The sequence below is a fragment of the Mustela putorius genome, unplaced genomic scaffold (assembly GCF_011764305.1).
Source record: "Mustela putorius furo isolate JIRA1106 unplaced genomic scaffold, ASM1176430v1.1 tig00000056_pilon_pilon_pilon, whole genome shotgun sequence".
Taxonomy (NCBI): Eukaryota; Metazoa; Chordata; class Mammalia; order Carnivora; family Mustelidae; genus Mustela; species Mustela putorius.
The window spans coordinates 3,418,958-3,441,442 of record NW_025421263.1 but is presented as its reverse complement, the minus strand read 5'-3'; the positions used below and the strand labels follow the sequence as shown (position 1 = coordinate 3,441,442).

At 39.2% G+C, this 22,485-nt stretch overlaps 1 protein-coding gene across 2 annotated transcripts in view; it reads left to right on the top strand.

Annotated features, from left to right (window-relative positions):
- RNF175 (ring finger protein 175) overlaps nucleotides 1–22,485 on the top strand; it is a 44,318-nt gene that overhangs the window by 2,945 nt on the left and 18,888 nt on the right. For both annotated transcript variants that reach the window (XM_004772001.3, XM_045083439.1), the window contains exons 2-4: nucleotides 3,590–3,627; nucleotides 6,321–6,462; nucleotides 20,726–20,880. In XM_004772001.3, coding sequence (XP_004772058.1) covers nucleotides 3,590–3,627; nucleotides 6,321–6,462; nucleotides 20,726–20,880 — 335 coding nt within the window. The remainder of the gene's footprint in view (nucleotides 1–3,589; nucleotides 3,628–6,320; nucleotides 6,463–20,725; nucleotides 20,881–22,485) is intronic.

The window sequence follows — 22,485 nt, the reverse complement described above, 5'->3', positions numbered from 1 at the left end:
TATGTGTTGATCAACTTCTTATGCTATTGGGAAGGCTTCTAGTCCACAACAGGCTATTAGTAGATAAGCCTTAGGGAATCAAAAGTTATATCCACATTTTTTACTATATGGGGGACTGGTGCCCCTAGCCCCCACATTGTTCAAAGTTCAACTCTATGTTGATTGAGGGCATGCTGTGTCATATGGGGGTATTCAGGGTAAGACAAGTAATAAATCACCAGTGACCATGCATTGTGGTGACAGTGTTCAGTGGACAGTGGATCTACTAGAGGTGCCTAACCCTAAAGGCTTCCTGGAGGAAGTGGAATTTAGGGCATCCCCAAAGCGTGTCTGGGGGACAAGGAAGAGCACTCAGGGGAGGAAGGTTCTGCTTGACTAGACCAGAGGCTGTTCAGGGGCTGTGGAGAGAAATGAAGCTGACAAGGACCGTAGGAGTCCTGTTAGTGACAAGGGCAGCCACTTGGGTTACGAGCAGAGGATCAGAAAGGACCAGTCTGCTTGTCATTGGATCACCCTCATTGTTTGAAGGGAGAAAAGGAGTGAAGGCTTAAGATCTCCAGGGTGGGGAGGGAACACTGCACACCAGGCTGGAGGCCTTCCCTTGCCAGGCAGTCTAAAGAGTAAGAGCCCCTTCCTGTTCTGGCTCTTTACCACACACTAAATTTTGTTTCTTCATAGAATTTACCACATTAGGTCATTGTTCTCCTTACTTGCTTATTGTCCATACTTTCTCTAGAACACAAGGCTTAATTCATGAGAACAGGAGCCTTTTCTGTCTTACTCACCTTTATCATATGCCAGGTCCTATCCCAGTGTGTGGCACCCAGGAGGTAGTAAATAGATACTGGTTGGATGAATGAAGAAAATTGTTGGCACAGAGGCCATTGAGGTGGAAAGAAGTGGGTTGCCAGGTATTTTTGTAAGGTCAGCAGGAGGGTACTGGGTTGGTGGTGGAGGGTTAGGGTCGAGAGTGGTGCCCCATATCTGTGTTTTGAATGATTGGATAGATGGGATATGGAGTTGCTGAGTGAGAGGGGGAACTGAAATGGAAGTAGGTTGGGGGAAACAAATATGTTCAGTCTGGGTCAGGTTGAGTTTGTGTGTCTGGGGGACATCCAAGTGGAAATCTGTAAAAGGCACTTGGGTAGAAGAATCTGAAGCTCAGAAGTTAACAAAAAGGGGAGGAGAGATAAATAAGGATGTGCTAGCAGGGAAAAAAGGATTTGGCAATGACAGACGAGAAGGAGAAAGGAGAAGCAGATTCAAAATGACTTCTTCATTTAGGTGACATATGTTCATACAGATTATAAAAAAATAAGTATAAAAAAGGAGTAAGTATGCCAGCAGACATCAGCACTCATAGATCATTCCTATTAGGACTTTGGTGACCATTCTGGACACCGCTTTCTTTTGGATGTTTGTTGATTCAGTGCAACTCTGTATTTACATTAATAGGTTTACAGTATATACAACCATTTCTAAAGCATGCTTTTTCTCTTAACAATATGTCATGGAGATACTTCTGTGTCAAGAAATATAGATCTGAACAATCATTTTAAAGACCCAATAGATTTTCTTTATTATATCAGAACTCATTAACCAGTCCCACATGGGTTGACACATAGATTGTTGCCAATTTCTCAATATTATAAATAAAACTATGCAAACACCTATGTCATCTTTCCCTGTGCATTTTTCACCTTATTTTGTGAGAGAATATTCCTAGACTATTCTACATAGGGTAAGCGAACACTTAAAATTTTGCCATACCTAACCTAATCTGTTCAGAGAAACTGTCTTAATGTATACAATGCATCTGAAGGGCAGGAGGAAGCCATTTTCGGCACTAGCTGCTAGACATTTTCCCCCTTATCATCTTACTTTTTTTTTCTTTTTAATGTTAATTTGTATTAAAATTATGGACATCCACATTTTAAGCAGTCAAATAGTTCTACAGCACTTAAACAACAACAACAAAAAAACAATGGAACCCTTGTCACCACTCTACCCTTTCCCATTCCTGATTTCCCACTCTCCAGAGGCAACAACCTTCAACTGTTCTCAGGAACTGGTGGTAGACCCTCCCAGTGGGGGAGGGGGCGCTCAACACCAGGGCATTGGGGTTCTCGTGCTCCCAGAAGATTCCAGTGCTCATAGGGTGTTATCTTTCCCAATGCCACGGATGCCCCCTCTCACCCTCAGCCCTTCTGGGGGGTGGGGTAAATTCAGAAGCAGAAGAATGCAGAGACCACCTCGCATCCAACCCCGTTTATCTCACCTAGCACCCTAGGTTCTCTGCCCACAGTAATAAAGTGGTTGTGCCCCATTCCCTCCTGCCACCCTGGATGTGGGGTGAAGGGTTGTACCCTTTCCTCTACTATCTCTGCCTGCCTGTCCCTTAGCCCAGGCAGCCACCTCACTGTCCCTAAGAGAAGGTGGTGCTGGGGACCCTGAAGTCTGTAGATTCAACTAGCCCTCTCAGTGGAACCCCTGAGGCTGTCTTTGTGACCCCAACCTGGTCTCTGGTCCAACCAAATTCCCCAAAGTCCCACAAGTTTTCCACCATCCCTTTAGGCAAGGCTCTGATCCTGAGCTCCTCCTGGCTAACCACCGTCATCCTCAAAATAAAGCTCCAACTTTCATTCTGCCTAGAAAAAAAAATCTGTTGCTTTTTTTAACTTTACAATTTCAGGTCTCTACCTCATACTTGGAAATACTTTGTCTACTACAAAGTAGTAGATTATTAAAACATTTACCATATTTTCTTCTAGTGCTTTTAAGACTTTTTTTTTTTTAGATTTATTTATTTGTTTGAGAGAGAGAGAATAATGAGCAGGGGAGGAGCAGAGAGAGAAACAGACTTCCCACTGATCAGGGAGTCTGATATGGGGCTTAATCCCAAGACCCTGGGATCATGACCTGAGCTGAAAAGAGATGTATAACCAACTGAGCCACCAGGTGCCCCAAGAATTTCTTTTTTACAATTAAATATTTGATCCACATGGACTTTATTTTGAGATGGGGTTTGGATACAGCTCTATATTTTTTTCCAAAACCACTTGTCTCAGCAACATTCATTGAACAATCCGTTTTTGTTCCTCACTGATTTGAAGTGATTCATTTATCATATGTACTTGGGTCTGTTCCTGGATGCTGTCTGTGTTCTGTCCACTCATCTATCTTCCTAGTCCTAGACCAGTAATAGAAAGTTAATTTCTGTGGCTTTATTATGTATTTCAGTGTCTGGTAGGCCACTACTCCGGTATTTACTCTTCTGAGTTTTCCTGGCCATCCTTATATGCTTATTTTTCCAGATGAATTTTAGTGTCACTTTAGTTTCCAAAATAAATGCTTGTAAGATATTGAATGGGCCTGCCTAGTAACATACCAGAAAAAAATGTCAAAAAGTAGACTTCACCCTAGAGAAAAATATTGTAAAATAAGGGAACTACTACTAGAAAAGAGATGTCTCTGAAAATATCATCATCATCATCATCTTCATCATTATCATTGTATTCATTTTTTCCCTCTGTACATTACAAGCTGGAAAGAAAAACAAATTCTGAAAAGGGCTCTTTTTTTTTTTCAGATCTCTCACACAAAGCTTTCTGCAGATGATGAGTGGAAGTAAGTAATGAGTCTTTTTTCTTTTTTTATAGCTGTTATCTAAAAATTCCATCTCCACCTTAACAGTTGGAGAAATTAAATGAAACTATGATTTATTTGTAAATGTCTCAGGCTACAGAAGGTCGGTTAGCACAGCATGCATGTGCACTAATAGGATGAACTTGAACCACTTGGATTTCTTCTGTTTCCTACAGTGTGCCCCACATAGTCCCCCAAAACTGGATTTGTATGTCCTTCAAAATAGGGCAATGTCAAGTTAGTATTTACTTTAGGCATATGATGCATCTGGTTTTTTATATATGCTGTTTCACCTGTGTTCTAGTACTTACTGTAGGGCCATTAGGGCCCTGTGGGCACCAAAAGAAATAAAATAAAAATGAAAAGTTCTTCCTTTTTTTGCATTATGGTAATCAATGATGAATGTATTCCTAATCAAAACAGGAAATACTTATTATATTTGCACACTACTTTATACTTTCCAAAGTAATTCTATACAGGTTAACCATTTAAGATAGGTTTTCATTATATATACACAAAGTCGATGCATGTCATAAAGCATGGTTTATGTCTATGCAAGCCCTATTTTAGACCAATTATAAAGTCACTTTTCTGTCTCCCTGCCCAAAGTTGAAAGTCTGTTCACCAAGTAGAATATTAAATAGTTACTTTGGATTGGGGGCTATAAAAACTGTAAGTGCTTGTACCCTTTAATTTTTCTTCACTTCCCATTTCTTCAAAGGAACAAGTGTATTTTTTAATGAGTTTCTTAAGCTCAGCTTCCGACACAGAGACTATTAACAATGTAATTTTTTAAGGTTGCTTACCTGATAGGGACTTTAGCTTCTTCATTTGATAAAGGTAGGGGTGTAGGTACATCTAATGTGCCTCCCAGCATCCAGGTTCTAAGATTCCATCTCAAAGGAGAACTCGGGCGGTATTTAATGGGCTCTGCAGGCTCATTGCTACACATTCTCCAGCAGGGGGCACCCTCAGTGCCCTTTTCAGAAGCACTTGGTACTTCACTCTTCAGAGTAGTGGTGGAAATTACTGGTAAAGGGGGAAAACCCAGCCCACATACCCAGTGAGTGCCTTTAAAAGGTCACAGTCTCACAGCACAGAATAGTACCCTGCAGTGTTTTCTGATCAGTACAGCAAGTGCAGACTATGTCCAGTCATAAGTGAAACTTCAAGAGATTTCGTGACTGATGCTGCCCCATCCAGAGCGAAAGGTAATGCTAACCACTATTTATAAAGTACTTGATTGGCAGCATTCACAATTTTCCCATTTTCCCTAATCCTGACCCTGGACTGCTCTCTCTTCCTCTAACCCAGTGGTTCTCAATCTTGGCTGCACCTGAAAATCGCATGTGGAAGTTGAACTGCGATAACAAGTACCACAGCCCTGGTGGCTTAAATGACAAAAATTTCGTTTCTCATGGTTCTGGGGATAAGAAGTCAAAGGTTATGGTATTGGCAGGTCTGGTTTCTCCCAACCCTTCTTGGCTTGCAGCTGCCTTACACTCTTCCCTCCATGGGAGTTTATATATAAAAATCTTCTTAGATGGACACCAGTCCGATTGGATTGGGGCCCATTCATGGACAGCATTGAACCTTAGCTAACTCCTTAAAGTTCCTATCTCCAAATACAGTCACCTTCTGAGGAACTGGGGGGTAGGACTTGAGCATATGAACAGGGGTGAGCACGGTTTAGCCCATGTAAGGCACAAAAACAGTCATTTAATTGATCTGGTCACAGCTTAGACCTTGGGACTTTTAAAAGCTCCCCAGTGATTTTCAGTTTACAGCCAACAACAAGAACCACTGCTCTAGGTTTCCTCCGAAGCTACTTCCACTATGGGAAGTTAAACCAGATGATGTACTATAATCATGTTTTCTCTACCTTTATGCAAAGCCAAGAGTTCATCTAAAAACTGAGACATTCAGCCATCAACTGAATGTTTGTACTTGCTTAAGGTAATACATGGGCTGCTTCTTTCTCCTTATAATGAAAAAAAAATGTACACAGCTCACTGAGGAGTTTTCTGGAGTCCTTTGGATAAGTTTCTCTTCATCGGTATCATGTGCGGTATATCCTTTTACTTAAGAATATTTAAAGTTACTTGGAATTACCACTATTTTACTGTTTTGAATTTCAGAAATGGCAATTTTATATGATTTAACCTGATAATCATTATTATTCCTCATTTAAGAACAAATAACATGGGCTTTAGAGTTTTAGAACAATCCTGTGAGGTACAGAGGGATGACGATTTTAAGTCTGCAAAGGAGGATACCGCGGTGCAGAAGGGATGAGTGACTTCTGTGAGTCTGTATGACGATAGTGTGCCAGAGTGGGGACTGGCACCCAGGTCTTTCCAGAGCCCATCAGTGACTTTCTTGGCCCCATCATTTCTCTTGAAAGGACAAGGCTGAAGCCCAAACCACACAGGCTAGCTAAGGGCTGAGAGGAATTGGTTTTCCTAATGAACTCAGACTCCTCCTCTCTGCTGCCCCTCCTCAAGCCTGAGAGAAAAGGCAAAACCAAGAAAACCTTAGGAAAACTGTACTCAAACTTAAAACCCCCTACATTTGAAATCTCCAGTTGCTTTCCATGAGCCCAGACATTTTGTTCCCCTAAATGTGCAGTGCAAGGGTTGAAGCCTTTTTCAGATGACATCATTTGCTGGTTCCAGCCTGCAGCAGGAGAGGATACACAAGATGCACCGGGGCCATGAGTCCATGCACGTGGAGATGATCTTGATCTTCCTCTGCACCCTGGTCATCGCCCAGATAGTGCTGGTACAGTGGAGACAAAGGCATGGCCGGTCCTACAACGTGAGTTGCCCCCAGGGGCCTCTGGAAGCCTGCTCCTCTTCCTGCTGCATCCTTCCTTTCTCACTGCTTTGAAGGAAACCCTTTGGTTTAAGTCAGTGGCCCTCAACAGGGTGCAGTCTTGCCCCCAGGAGTTACATGGCAACATCTGGAAACATTTTCAGTTGTCACGCCTTAGTGGGAGGGGAGAGGCGGATGGGAGATGCTTCTGGCATCTGGTGGGTAGAGGCCACAGATGCCACTAAACATGCAGAGGACAGCTCCTGTCACTCATGACAAGACTAAGAAACTTTGGTTTAAATGAATTAGTTTTCCTTTAGCATGATCAACTTCTGCAAGTGGCCTAGGAAAAGGCAGATTAGGAACTACAGCAACAAAAGATTGAGGCTAACTTTGTTTAATTAGCCATAAACTCAGCTGGCATCAATAGTTGGTGTATCCATGAAAATGGGTTAATGCAAATGTTATACTGACCTCAGCAACACAAAGCATGATCCCGTTGGCAAAGACCAATCCCACTTGAGCATGTCCATGAGAACCTTACCATCTTGGGGCCTCAGGATCATAGCCTGAGATCTTGCCATTGTAATGTTTCCAGCAGTGGTTCTCAAATCTTAAGGTGCATCAGAATCACCTGGAGAGGTGAATCAGACTGTCAATCAGATTCCTAGGTTTCACCCCCAAAGTCTCTGATTCAATAGGAGCCCAAGAATTTGCGCGTCTGACAAGTTCCCAGGTTATGCTGATGCTTTTGGCCAGAGACCACATTTGAGAACCAATCATTTAGACTTGAGTATGTTGCAAAGAAAGAAGATCCTCATTTAACACTTCACCTGGTTGTGGGTCTTAGACTGGTCATTATATAAGAAAACTTGTCTGTGACATATGAAGTGCTGGCTTAGACCAATATTATATTGTTTTTTATTTTTACCCATTATAGAAATTATTCCCTGTGTAGCACAGGGTCAAAAGGGATTCTTTTTAATTCTGTAGAATGTTTAAGTTTAGACAAGTTACACATTTTATTTAGAAAGGGAAATCTTGTCTTTTTGTTGTTTAAGCAAACACACTAATTTTCTGCTATGTACCACTGTCTTGTCAATTAAAATAAACATCCTCTATATAATACTTGAACAAATTGTTTTTAAAAGAAAAAGACTGGAATAAAACTTCATAAGTTATTCACTCATGTCAAAGAAAAGCTTCTTAAATAAAACAACGATGGTTTTCTCATCTGCAAAATGGAAATAACCTAATATTCAGAATTTCTCGAGTCCTTAAGTAAGAAGAAAACTGGATTCCTAAGGAAACCATTCATAGCCCTATTTCATTATTCCCTTATAACTGATAATGATCTCTGGATTAGATATTTCAAAACATGCTCAGTTTCCATGACAACTCTGGTGTAAATTTTACATAGAAAGCCTCCTGAAAAGAAAATGCCTCGTGAGCCAGCTGACCTGCACTATGTCCCACTACTCCTCCACCATTTTTATTTGATGATTTTCGAGGTAGTTTATGCCAAGAATAATTTGTCCCTGTCTTATATTTGGAGAAATTGCCCCTCTGTCAATTCTCTGAAGAGGTATTTCACAACACTAGTCAATGTCAGGCTCACACACTGGTTCTACCTAGCCACAGACAGATCAGCCCATGAATCAGAGGCCACTTGAAGGACTTGTTGCCTTTGGAGGTTCAAACCCTTGATGATTCAGGCCACACTGGCACCAAGTAGACATCCCTGAGCTTAAAAAGTGTTGGGTAGCTGGATTGGCCTTCCCAAATTGTTTCCTGCCGCTCACCGCCACAAGTTGTGCTGCCTGAAATAACTTTCCGGGCTTGTTACTTTTGCTTGCACCCCATCCCTCACCAACAACTAGACTCCCTTAATCCCCCAACTTCTGCTCTCCAAGGTTGCTACTTCTGTGTTCTTCTATCACACAATTCCTCTATTTTATGGTTACCCAGAGGGGCTCTGAGAACCCCTTGTAGGTGACCAGATGCCTGTGATAGGAGCCTCTCGTAGAGTGATTCTGCCTGGCAAAGCCAGGAGCCTAGATAAAGATACCCCACAGTGGTCAAGGACTATTTGGGTCTCATGATGGCCCTTTGGGACTCTCCTAGATGAGCTCATAGACATGCTTGGCTTCTAGAATATTTTGTACTTCTTTGCCCATCAGTCCATCTATATCTATTATTGCATGTCCCAAAGGAATGGGTGGAGCAGTCCCTTTCCCCTGCATGTCTCTGTTGATAATTTTGGCTCAAAGTGAGAGCCAGCATGTGAGGCTGATCTTTCCCATATTACTGCCTTAGATTTACCCCATACTTTGCAATTCTTAAGGGTTCAGTGCCAGATCCAGGCATCAGAACACAGCCATTTCAGGAACTCTTGGTGGTACCTGAAAGTCCTGAATCTGGAAATGATTTCCAGAGCAACAGTAGCTGATACTAGCACCAGTTTTCAGCATTCTTACCGTACCCTGCGTGAACTGTATCAAAAAAATCCCTTTGCCTGACATACTTCTCAACTTTGGGATGGAATTTGATATGGTCATGTTTCCACAAATGCTGACCTGAACAACCTTACCATCCAGGGAGACCCTAACTTTTAAATTGCTTCTCTTGGCACCTAAGATTATGTGACACCTAGCAGAGCTACAGAGAGCTTTGAACACAGTTACAAGATTCATGAGTTCCTGGCTCTTTTTTACAAGGGGCCATATATGAGGATTTAACTTTGTAATCTCCATCAGTATACTAGTAATATATTAATATTTGTAACATGTTAATTATAATTACTATTAGATATAAATTACTAAATACAAAAATTTATATACAAATTACTGTTACTGTTATAGTTGTGATAGTGAGCTTTTTATACATTAAGTTACCCTGGGAGATAATTATTTTTTATTTCTTTTGTGAATTATAGTTCAGAGAGATTAAATAACCTAGTCAAGTTTGTGTAACTAATTAGTTGCAGAGTAGAGACTAGAATCCAACCTCACTAGGTTGTTTGTTTGTTTGTTTGTTTCATATCAAGGATGAGTTCCTTAAATATCTCTGAACCATGGTTTCCTAATCTGCAAAATGGAACTACTGAAGAAAGGAACCTGTCTCCAAAGTTATTGTGATTCAGAAACATTTTCCTGTGAGAACTTCTAGCTTGGTAACTGATATATAGTGAGTGTTCAGTACCATTAGTTGACTCTGAGTGCATTCAAGAGAAATTGATGTATATAAAACAGTTTCACAAATTTAGCCATACATTATAAAAGCAGTTTACTAATAAAAGAATCCTTTTCCAAATCCACCAACGTATATTTCTATACCCAGAGAAATTATCTTTCAAAAGTGGAAGTAAAATAATTTCTCTCTCAGATAAACAAAAAAAATGGGGTAATTCATTAATAGACTTGACTGCAAGAAATGTTAAAAGAAGTTCTTCAGAAAGACAGAAAACTATATATGTCAGAAACTCAAGTCTACATAAAGAAATAGAGTGTCAGAAAGGAATAAATGAAGATAAAATAAGATACTTCTTATTCTTAACTGACCAAATAGATAACTATTTGTTCAAAGTAGTAATTGTAACAATGTACAATTGACCCTTGAACAACAGAAGGGTTCAGGATGCTGAACCCCCACATAGTTGAAAATCTGTGTATAACTTCTGACTTCCCAAGAACTTAACTACTAAATAGCCTACTGTTGACCAGAAGCCTTACCATTAACATAGTCAGTTGACACATATTTGATATGTTATATGTTATATACTGTATTCTTACAATAAAGTAAACTAAAGAAAGAAAAATGTTATTAAGAAAATTATAAGGAGGACAAAATACATTTATGATATGGTACTGTCAAAAAATCCACATATAAGCAGACCCGTGCAGTTCAAATCAATGTTGTTCAAGGGTTTACTGTACTGGTTGATTGTAGTATATGGGTAAATGACATGAATGACAGCAATGTTAGAAGAAACATGAGGGAGGAGTTGGGATTTCTGTGTTATAAGATACTTGCACTACCAGTGAAACAGAATAGTATAATTTGAGAACGGACTTTGATTAGTTGTAAATGTATATTGCAAACTCTAGGGCAACCACTGAAACACTTTTTTAAAAATATGTAATTAGAGTACCTGGGAGGCTCAGTCAGTTAAGCATTCAACTCTCGACTTTGGCCAAGGTCATGATCTCAGTCACGAGATTGATCCCTGTGCTGGGCTCTGTGCTGGCATGGAACCTGCTTAAGATTCTCTTTCCCAAAAAAAAAAAAAAAAAAAAAAAAGAGGATTCTTTTTTTCCCTCTCCCTCTACCCCTCTCCCTAGCTCCACTTGTGTGCATTCATGCCTGTGCTCGCTCTCTCGCTCTCTCTCTCTCTTTCTTAAAAAATACATATACTAAGAGAGGAGAGAAAATGGAATCATAAAATTCTCACTTAAAGCCAGAGAGCCTAAAAAAGGGGGTGGGGCAGAGAGGAAAAGAAAGAAAAAAAAATGTGCAATGAACAGAACACAGTTACAAATATAATAGATAGTAATTCGACTATATCAATAGTCCCTTCAAATGTACATAGGCTAAATACATCAATTAAAAGAGATTGTCACTGTGAATAAAAAATAAAACAAATGAAAACTAAAAATAAGACCCAATTATATACTGTTGACAAGAAACTCATAAGAATACAGATGTAACCATCAGGGAGAAAAAAGGGGCAATACATAATGATAAAAGAGTCAGTTATTTAAAAGGGGATAACGATTTTTAATGTGCATATACCTAACAAGAGAACATCAAAATATACAAGGCAAAAACTAATTGAACTACAAGGAGAAATTGACAAATCCACTGCTTAGTTGGATCAGCAGCTTCCTTCAGCAGTTGATAGAGCAAGAAGGCAGAAAATTGGCAAGGATAGAGTTGATCTGAAAATTGGCAAGGATAGAGTTCATCGATCTGTCCTAATTGATATTTATAGAATACTTCATCCAACAACACATTCTTCTCAAGCTCACTTAAAACATTCACCAAGATAGACCACATTTAGGACATAAAACACACCAAAAATTTTTTAAAGAATTTAAGTATACAAAGTATACACTCAGACCACAAAAATTAAATTAGAAATCAATAATAGAAAGATAGCTGGGAAAATCCTGAGATATTTAGAGATTAAACAACACATGAGACAAAGAGAAGGACTCAAGAGAAACTAAAAAATAATTTTAACTAAGTGAAAACAAAAATACAACATATCAAAATTTGTGGGATAAAGTTAAAGCAGTGCTTAGAGGGAAATTTATAACATTGAATTCATGTATTAGAAAAGAAGAAAGATCTAAAATCAATTAAGCATCTACTTTAGGAAATGAAAGAAAGGAGTAATGTAAACTTAAAGCAGGGAGAACAAATAATAAAAATTAGGGAAAAGAAATAATAAAAATTAGGGCAAAAATTTAATTAAAAACAGAAAACCAATAGAGAAACTAAATGAAAGCAAAAACTGTTTTTTTTAAAGGTCAGTAAATTTGGTAGAGCTCTAGCCAGCAAACTAAGAAAAATAATAAAACACAAATTACTAATATCAGAAAAGAAAGAGGGGTCATCATTATTGATCCTATGGACATAAAAAAAAATAATGGACTATTATGAATAGCTATATGCCCACAAATCTGGATAACCTAAATAGAATAGACTGATTCTTCAAAAAACATAAACGATACCAAAACTCACACAAGAAGAAATGAATAATCTGATAGGCCTATATCTATTTTTCCTCAGATATAATTGATATATAACACTGCATTAATTTTAGGTGAGGTGTGCAACTTCATGATTTGATCTATGCATATGACATGAAGTTATTACCACAGTAAATTTAGTTAACATCTGTCACTACACATAGTTATAATTTTGTGTGTGTGATGAGAACTTTCAAGATCTCTCTTAGCAACTTTCAAATACATATTATTGTTAACTGTAGTCACCATGGTATACATTACATCCCCAAGACTTATTTAATCTTATAACTTGAAGTTTGAAGATTTATACCTTTTGACCACCATAACCCATTTAACCCTCCCCATACTTCCTGCCTCTGGTGGATATCTATTTTTAAACCCTGAGTCAAGGCACCCAGGTGGCTCAGTCTGTTAAGCATTGGACTCTTGATTTTAGCTCAGGCCATGCTTTCAGGCCTGTGAGATTAAGCCCCGCATCAGGCCCTGCACTGGGCCTGTAGCCTGCTTAAGACTCTCTCTCTCCCTCTTCCCCACCGAACTCTGCTCTTTCTAAAAAAAAAAAATTTAAATTTTATTTATTTATTTTGACAGAGATCACAGTAGGCAGAGAGGCAGGCAGAGAGAGAAGGGGAAGCAGGCTGCCCCCCGAGCAGAGAGCCCGATGTGGGGCCCGATCCCAGGACCCTGAGACCATGACCTGAGCCGAAGGCAGAAGCCTTAACCCACTGAGCCACCCAGGCACCCCCAAAAAATTTTTTTGAGTCAAGAATTAGTATCTTTCTAATAAAGAAGCACCAAGCCCAGATGATTTCAATTGTGAATTCTACAAAACGTTTAAGGAAGAATTCTTTACAATCTTCCGAAAAGTAAAAGTAGAGGGAACACATCAGAACTCATTCTTTGAGGCCAGCATTACCCTAATACCAAAATCTGATGAAGATATTACAAAAAGGAGAAATCATACCAATATCTCTCATGAACACAAATGTAAAAATCCCCCACAAAATACTAGCAAATCAAATTAAACAATGTATAAAAGGAATTATACACTATGGCCAAATGGGATTTACTCCAGATATGTAAGGTTGGTTCAGAAATTACAAACGAATTTATGTAATCAATCACATTATGATGCTGAAGAAGAAAAAAAGTCTATGATCATGTTAATAGATGTAGAAAAAAGCATTTGACAGGGTCCAACACCCATTCATATAAAAATTATCAGCAACCTAGAAATAGAGAACTTCCTCAAATTGATGAAGAATATCTATTAAAAAAAAACCTACATGGGGCGCCTGGGTGACTCAGTGGGTTTTGATCCTGGGGTCCTAGGATTGAGCCCCTCATCAGGCTCTCTGCTCAGCAGGGAGCCTGCTTCCTCCTCTCTCTCTGCCTGCCTCTCTGCCTACTTGTGATCTCTGTCAAATAAATAAAATCTTTAAAAAAAAAAAAAAACTTACAGCTAGCATTACACTTAATGATGAGAAACAGGTTGCTTTCCCCTTAAGATAAGGAAGAATACAAGAAAATCTATCTGAATTGCACGTCTTAGCTACTGCAATAAGACAGGAAAAGGGGGGGGGCAGATAAATACAGATTGGGAAGGAAGAAATAAAAGCATCTTTGTTTGTAGATGACATGACTTCTGTAGAAAACTCCAAAGAATCAACAACAACAAAAACAACACTGAAACTAATAACTGATTATAAAAAAGTTGCGGGATATAAGGTCAATATATATGTCTATTGCTTTCTTATATTCTAGCAATGAACAACTGGAATTTGAAATCAAAACACAATACCATTTACAATGGAACTCAAAAAAGGAATATTTAGGTATAAATCTGACAAAATATGTATAAGATGTATATATAAAAACAGGAGACCTAAAATAAATGGAAAGATAATCCATATTCATGGATTGGAAGATTTGATATCGTTAAGATATTGATCTATAGATTCAATACGATCCCAATAAAAAAATCATAGCAAGCTATTTTGTGAATATCAACAAACTAAATCTGCATTTTATATGGAAAGGTAAAAGACCCAGAATAGGCAACAGAACACTGAAGAAAACAATGTTGGAGGATTGACACTACTTAACTTCAAGACTTATTGTAAAGCTAAAGTAATCAATACAGTGTGACATTTGTGAAAGAGAAGACATTTAGATCAATGGACTGGAGCAGAGAGCGCATAAATAGACCCACACAAATACAGTCAACTAATCCATGACAAAGGGGCAAAGATAATTCAATGAAAAAATAATCTTTCTAACAAATGGTGCTGGAACAACTGGACACGCATATGCCAAAAAAAAAAAAAAAGAGAGATAGAAAAATCTGGAACATATATTTCACTAAAATTAACTTGGGATGACTGGGTGGCTCAATTGGATAAGCATCTGCCTTCGGCTCAAATTATGATCCTGGGGTCCTGGAATCGAGCCCCGCGTCAGGCTCCTTGCTTGGCAGGGAAACTGCCTCTCCCTCTGCATGCTGCTCCCCCTGCTTATGCTCTCTCTCTCTCTTTCTCTCTGACAAATAAATAAATAAAATCTTTTAAAACGTTAAATTAACTCAAAGTAGATCACAGTTCTAAATGTAAAGTGCAAAACTATAAACTTCTAGAAGATAACATGGGGGCAAAATCTTGATGAATTTAGAACACCAAAAGCATGATACATGAAAGAAAATATTGGTAGGTTGGATTTTATAGCAATTAAACTGCTCTGTGAGAGATACTATAAAGAGAATGAAAAGACAAGTCGCAGAAGGGGAGAAAATAACTGCAAAACGAACATCCATCCCAGGACAGTTACCCCAAATATGCTTAAAACCCAATGATAAGAAAATAAGCTAAATGCCAAAAGATCTGAAAAGAGAGCTCATCAAGGAAATATACAAATGGCAAATAAACATATGAAAAGTAGTTCATCAGCATATGTTATTAGGAAACTGAAAATTAAAACAATAATAAGATACTAATACATACATATTAGAATGATTAGGATCCAAAGAAACTGACAATGCTAAATGCTGATGAGGATGCAGAAAGCAGGAAATCTTGGTGGGAATTCAAAATTCTAAAGCCACTCTGGAAGTCCCTTGGGCAGTTTCCCAAAAAGCATAGTCTTCCTACGTGATCCAGCAATCACACTACTAGGTGTTTACCCAGTGGAAATGAAAGTCTACATTGACACAAAAACCTGCATGCAAATATTTAATAGTGCCTTTATTCATAATTACCCAAAACTGGAAATAACCAAACTGTCCTTTAAAATTGGAATAAATTGTGGTATATTTATACAATGGAGTGTTAGTCTGCAGTAAAAGGATAGAGGCTATCAAGCCATGAAAGGACATGAAAGAAACTTGGTTAAACAAGCTGATCTGAAAAGGCTGCCTGCTGTAGGATTCCAGCAATACATTCTGAGAAAATGATCATTGGCATGATCATAATATGACCATTGGCTATCAGTGGCTCAAGGAGGGAAGAGAGAAGGACAAACAAGTAAAATGAGGACTTTAGGGCCATAATATTGACCTGTATTATACTGTTATTGTGGATACAAAATTGTATGCATTTGTCAAATCCCACTGAACAGTACAGGACACCGAGCGGAAGTTAAGGCATGCCAATTTTTTAAAAATTCCATTTAGGAGATTGGAGAATTCCCAGGAAATACAGATGGTGACATTACAAATGTATGAAACTACTTCACTGAAGGGAATTAGGGGGGAAAGGTGCTGCTCTAAGTCCCTTTGGAAATCAGAGGAGTCTATACCAGTAAGGCAGTGGGAATTGCACATGAGCAACTGATAAAAAGTGTCCCATGGGAGTATGGCAAACCCCTTACTGCTCCATATGTATCCTGGAAGGGAACAATTAAGAAATAAATGGCACATGGTGGGAGCCAGGTCACTTATTATTTATTTACACCTTGAAGGTATTATCTACGACATATAAAATAGTATTAGTTTCACATCATTTCATGAACAATTTGGATTTCAGGGGGGAGGGGACTAATCTAAAATGCTGGAAACATTTTCAGATTACAACTTTTAAGAAATGTCTAGCTTCTGAAGTGACTGTTTGGTTTGTCTTAGATTCTGTTCCATGGTCTGTAGGAACTGTATGTGTGTCAGAGCAGCTTATTATAAATACCTAGATCAAAGGAAACATGTTATTTAGAAAACAACATTTAAAAATAGAACATTAACTGCTCCTGTGTGATGTCAAAAAGTGAAGAGAGAAAGTAGGTGAGAAGTGGAAAATTCTTATTTTGTTTGGAATACTACTAAATACCTGGATGTTTCCAAATAGTCACAGTTTTAGTACAAGATAGAGCATCTGGATATTTGAATTTTGCTCTTTTCAACTTATAGTGTTGATATGGTGTGGACTTGGCAGAACTTCAAAGTTAAATTATTTCCAAATGCTTTTAACAGCATTTTTTAAACAGCATTTAATTAAAAAATAAAATCTCATTCCACACCACCCTCTCCACCTCCTTTTATATATCCTACTTTTCATATCTGCAGGAAATAGGGGAAGGGGCCAAAAATGAATACTTGTACTTCCCTTCAGATCACTAGAAGGCCTGATGACTACATACACAGAACTTGGACTTCAGATACACTGTTAATTTGCCTCCACACACAGGCAAATAATTTGCCACAGATTGAAATATTGCTCTATTTAAATCAACTTCCTGCCTATTAATAGCTGTGAAACACTAGAACATATTACCATACCAGTAAAGCCTTCTGCCTCCTTGAATCTTTTTTAAATGAGGCAACACACAAATAGATACAGTTTCATACATACATAACATTGCAGAATCTCCTTGAAGAATTTGAAGAGCAAAATCAACAGTCTGAATTGATTTGAAGATAGAAGTAAGGACCAAGTGAAAATCTAATGGCCCTTCATATGCCAAGATTCCATCATTCTACTTGTCTGATTTATGTCCACGCTCCTTCATTGCCTTGGCACTGATCACAGCAGCAGTATTTCCTGGAGTCATTTATTTACTGATCATTTCCTGCTTACCTCTGGCATCTCCTTGCTCTTGCTGCACCTCCACCTGCACAAACACACAGAGACACATGGACAAATGGCTGCAAATACTTAGGGATTTGCAGTGCAAAGGAAATGAGCATCACATAACTTCCTACTTCTGCCCCTTCCTCCCTCCCTGCCTCCTCTCTCTCTCTTTCTCTCTCTCTCTTCTTTCTCTCTCCCACCTCCCTTTCCTTTTCTCTATTTTATGTTGTGTGATCCAATCATCATTCTATATAATTAGGCCAATAAAAAGCTATCTTTGTTTTGACTTGATTTGCTGTTCTTTTCCGATTTATGATGTGCCTAGCTCCAAGGAAAAGCATGGTACCTTTGGGCAGCATCTGATTCGTCAGGAAATTCCTTCTGCCACAACATGTGGGTGGGGAGAACATTTGGTGATGGGATCCAGATGCACAGGCTGCCCTTGGCCAGGAATGCAGCTTTATTTTATATGCACGTGCCCAGATGGTGACCCCTCTGGCATTATTAATGTGTCCCAGCTGCCAGGCCTCCTCATTTGCAAGCATGCACCTCGATTTCACAGATTCCGTGTATTTATTTATGAGGCACCAAATTCCTACATTTCATATGTGGCAGTTGCTATTAAAATGAGAAGTTTGAACTGCTCTGGAAATTGATAAAGAATCTTTTAAATTGATACGAAATGCGGCCCTCGTTTCAAAATGACCTCTACAATTAGTGAATTCGTAATGCACATTTCTAATCTTGCCCTGTGCATGTTGAGAAAATATGGCACTGGGTTTACACTTTAAAGATAGTTAAGAAATTACACAGTTGCATTCCTGCTATGATGATTCTTTGCTTTTCTTTTATTTCTGATCTCTCAGGCCTATTTTTTAAAAGTAGCATGTCTATATATTTGAACATGGTTATTCACTGCTAATTAAGCCCAGGCATCGAGTAAGAGAAATTTGAGCTCTTCTAGAAATGGGTTGATTCACAAGGAGAACTAGTATCATAAAAATATAACCCAATCATTACTCCAAAGTATTATAGATGATAATAATTCCATGGACTTGAGGAAATGGATTAGTCTAACCTATTCTGGCTTATGATGTAAAGTATAAAATATAGAGGTATGGTAGTTTTGCTGAATTAAAATGAACTGAATCATTATTCTTTAAAAATTCAGCATTTTTATGGGGGAAATATAAAAATGATCAAATTGGGTTTTTTTTCAAATTTTTAAATTCTAGTTAGTTAACATACAGTGAAATGTTGGTTTCCAATGTAGAATTCAGTGACTCATCACCTACATATAACACTGGGAGCTCAAGACAAATCGAACTGTTAAGACAAAGATGAAAAATGCAAAGGTAGATGATCAGATTTTGAAAGAGGGAAATCATGTCCATTTCCTTTTTCAATATCAGAAGTAATAAACTCAAAAAGCCAGAAAACATGTCATTTATCATAGATAACTATCTCCAAAATCAGCTGTAGGGAGTAAAATACCCAAATACTCGTGTGACTTTCTTTAAGGGCACCTCCCACGTTTACTATCAATAGCAGAGGGTCACGTTGGCTAGTGCTGAGTTCTCAAGTATAGCAAGTCTTACTTAGTATGTAGTTTCTGGCCCTCAGGAAGAGTATTCCACTTCCTTTTTTTTTTTTTAAGATTTTATTTATTTATTTGACAGAGAGATAGAAAGAGAGCACAAGCAGGCAGAGTGGCAAGCAGAGGGAGAGGAAGAAGCAGACTCCCCGCTGCGCTAGGAGCCCAATGTGGGACTCAATCCTAGGACCCTGGGATCATGACCTGAACGGAAGGCAGACACTTAACCGACTGAGCCACCCAGGTTCCCCAGTATTCTACTTCCTTAAGCAAAGCCAAATTCATCTTGATTTCCTAAATAAAGCAGCTAACTCATGGATTCACTATAACCATTCTCACAAGGTAGGATGGAAAATTAAAGCCCCGGGCTCAGAATTCACCTCAGCAGAACATTGCCTGGTGCCCACCAATGAACATCCTCACATGCAACAAACTGTCTTTGCCATCCCCCTCTTACATTGGTGCTGAGCAGATCATAGGTGGTTAGTGTGCATGTAATCAAACAAAAGATCAGAGGTTATGGCTGTTGTTTAAGCCTGTCTGCTTTTCCCAGTAGAGGTGATAGCTGGTATTGGGCCTGATCTAAAGAATGCACCTGGGGGCACCTGGGTGGCTCAGTGGGTTAAAGCCTCTGCCTTCAGCTCATGTCATGATCCCAGGGTCCTCAGGTCGAGTCCCACATTGGGCTCTCTGCTTAACGGGGAGCCTGCTCTCTCCTCTCTGCCTGCCTCTCTGCCTATGTGTGATCTCTATCTGTCAAACAAAAAAGTAATTTTTTTTTCTTTTTTAAGATTTTATCTATTTATTTGACAGACAAAGATCACAAGTAGACAGAGAGGCAGGCAGAGAGAGAGAGGAGGAAGCAGGCTCCCCGCTGAGCAGAGAGCCCGATGCGGGGCTCGATCCCAGGACCCCGGGACCACGACCCGAGCCGAAGGCAGAGGCCTAAAACCACTGAGCCACCCAGGCGCCCCAAAAAGTAAAATCTTTAAAAAAAAAAAAAAAAGAATGTGCCTGTCAGTGTGGTGATAGTATCAAGCTGACCCACAAGCCAGCAGCTCAGTCCCTCCTGCTTCTGCCATATGGGATTGGGGCCAGGCAACTTAACCCTCTAAGGTCACTTGCACTCGGGTCAGTGGTATAGGCCACACGGAGTTACACACAGATGAACAGGAAGGAGTTTACTTCTCATCTTGGCTTGCCTAGAAAAGCCACCAATACCTAAAAAGGCAAAGCAAGAAGCAAAACGATGGGCTTCATATCGAATAGTCAGGGGATGAGGGGATCCCACATATGGGACACAAGGGTTAACCCTACACAATGCACTGGGGCAGCAGACAAAAGTGTTCCCAGGAGCTGCTGTGACGTCACTTTCTCCTTTGCCATCACTGTGCATTTGTACATGTGCTCGTGATAGGAAAAACAGTCGCTTGGCTCCATGTTATTACATACTGTTTCCAGAGCACTTTCCTATCTGTGATGGTCTGAGCCTCCCTCGGTCAGCAGAGGCAAACAGGACAGGCATTATTACCCCCAATTTTACAACACAAGTGAGGCTCATTTGTCCAAAGTCATGTAGCTTTTGAAGCCCAAAATTGCTTTCATCTAAAATACCCAGGCAAAAAGACGTAAAAGAAAATGATTATTTGGCGTTCTTTCCAATTTGAATTCTCAGATGACCAAACCAAGTCCCTCAAAACTTTGCATGTACAGAAGAACTTACAGCTGGACAGTGAGCCAGCTGCATGTTACAGACAGGGTGGTAGAGGTGGTTCCCCCCCAGAGTAGCTTCTGAATCATTTACTGGTGGACTTGCCATTCTGGGTCTTCAGTCATTGAAAGAGCCTTTCTGTTCATTTTTCTGACAGCTGGTGACACTGTTGCAAATGTGGGTTGTCCCTCTCTACTTCACAATAAAACTCTACTGGTGGCGGTTTCTTTCTCTGTGGGGAATGTTCTCGGTTATCACCAGTTACATCCTGTTCAGAGCTACCCGAAGGCCCCTCTCGGGGAGAACACCACGGTATGTAGTCCCTTTGTTCCTTCCCTGACGTCCTCCTTATTGTAACCACTAAGAAGTATACTTTAATTCCATTTTTTCCTGGATGGGGAAGGAAAGCATTACACTTCTTTTGCCTTCAGTAGACAAACTATTTAGAGATTAGCTGTACTGCTGCACATGTTCATTATTTAATAGTGATTTGGACATACCTATAACATTTATTGCTTCAGATGAAAGCCAGAAGGAAGAGAAGTAAAAGTTTAAACTTTCTAGAGCACCATTTTCATCTTTATTTTTAGCTCAGCATTTTGTTTGACTCCATTGTATGTTGGGTTACACATATTTTATAATAGAACAAGAGTTCGATGTTGGCATTTCTAACAACTATGTATGTATTTTATGTCAGACAAATCATAAGCAATGGACAACTTACTCCTCTCATAACAAATGAGGCTTTCCTATTCCAATGATCATCTTAATTACCATGGCCAACCTCTTGACATTTCTATAATTCCCATCATATCATCTGCAAATCTTTCAAAAGTGCTTTTAACCTCATAATGCGCCCCCAAGTTTGCTTTTGCTCTCTTTGTTCTCTGGATAAAAATCTGAATCTGAGTCTAGATAAAATTGAAACGGGATAAGGAAAAAATGTGTAAAGTGTTACGTGGTAATAAGACAGTGTCAAATTTTGATCTTTGTTGAAGAATAAATCCTCAGCTCCTGTGGAATGCTCTTATGATTGTTTAGCCATTCAGATGTTTGTTCTTAATCCTCTAAAAAAGTGGGAGAGACGAATACCAACTTTTCCTTCTACTTTGGAGAAGAAAAAATATGCAGTGAGAAAAATCAGATAAATAAATGTAATGATAAAGATGAATCTTTGAGGGCGTCTTGGCTGGCTCAACCAGAAGAGCATGTGACTCTTGATCTCAGGTCATGAGTTCAAGACCCACGTTTGTATGCACAGACTGCTTTAAAAAATAAATAATTTTTTTAAAAGATTGGCATTCAAATAAGTAAATTCAGGTTGATGTTTAACTTAATCCCACTTTGGGAAGAGCTTTGGGGTGGTGTTAGGAGACCTCCCAAACTGGGAGCCTTTGCATGGCCTGACTTGCCCATCAGCACATGGACATATGGCACAATTTCTCCTTAAAAAAATATTGCCAGTTATTTAAGACTTGTGAAAGTGATCCAAATTTTGGATGAACCAAAATGTACTTGTTTCCATTCCCTGGATATAATCTATATTGTATTTCAGTGAGACTAGTTCACTTCTCCAGTATAGAATGAATCAACCTAGTTAAACAGTATTTCTGTGCATGTTAGCTGGTTCATTGCAGAGGAACTTCATGACAAAGAATATGCAAATGCTACCTCGTTATACTCCATGCCTCATTTATCTCAGATGGCCAGGGATCTGTGCCCACCGCATACCCATTTCAGCTTCTCCTGCCTCCACACTCAGAGCCCTGGCAGACAGAGCCTGACAGCCAACAAGGCCTCACTACCATTTAAGGAAAGACCTAGCCACCATTTGAAGAGAGGACAATGGGAGAGGCTAATTAGGATCCCATTAACTCCTAGAAAAGCAGCCTAGAAAGAGAAGTTCCTGTTTTTGAG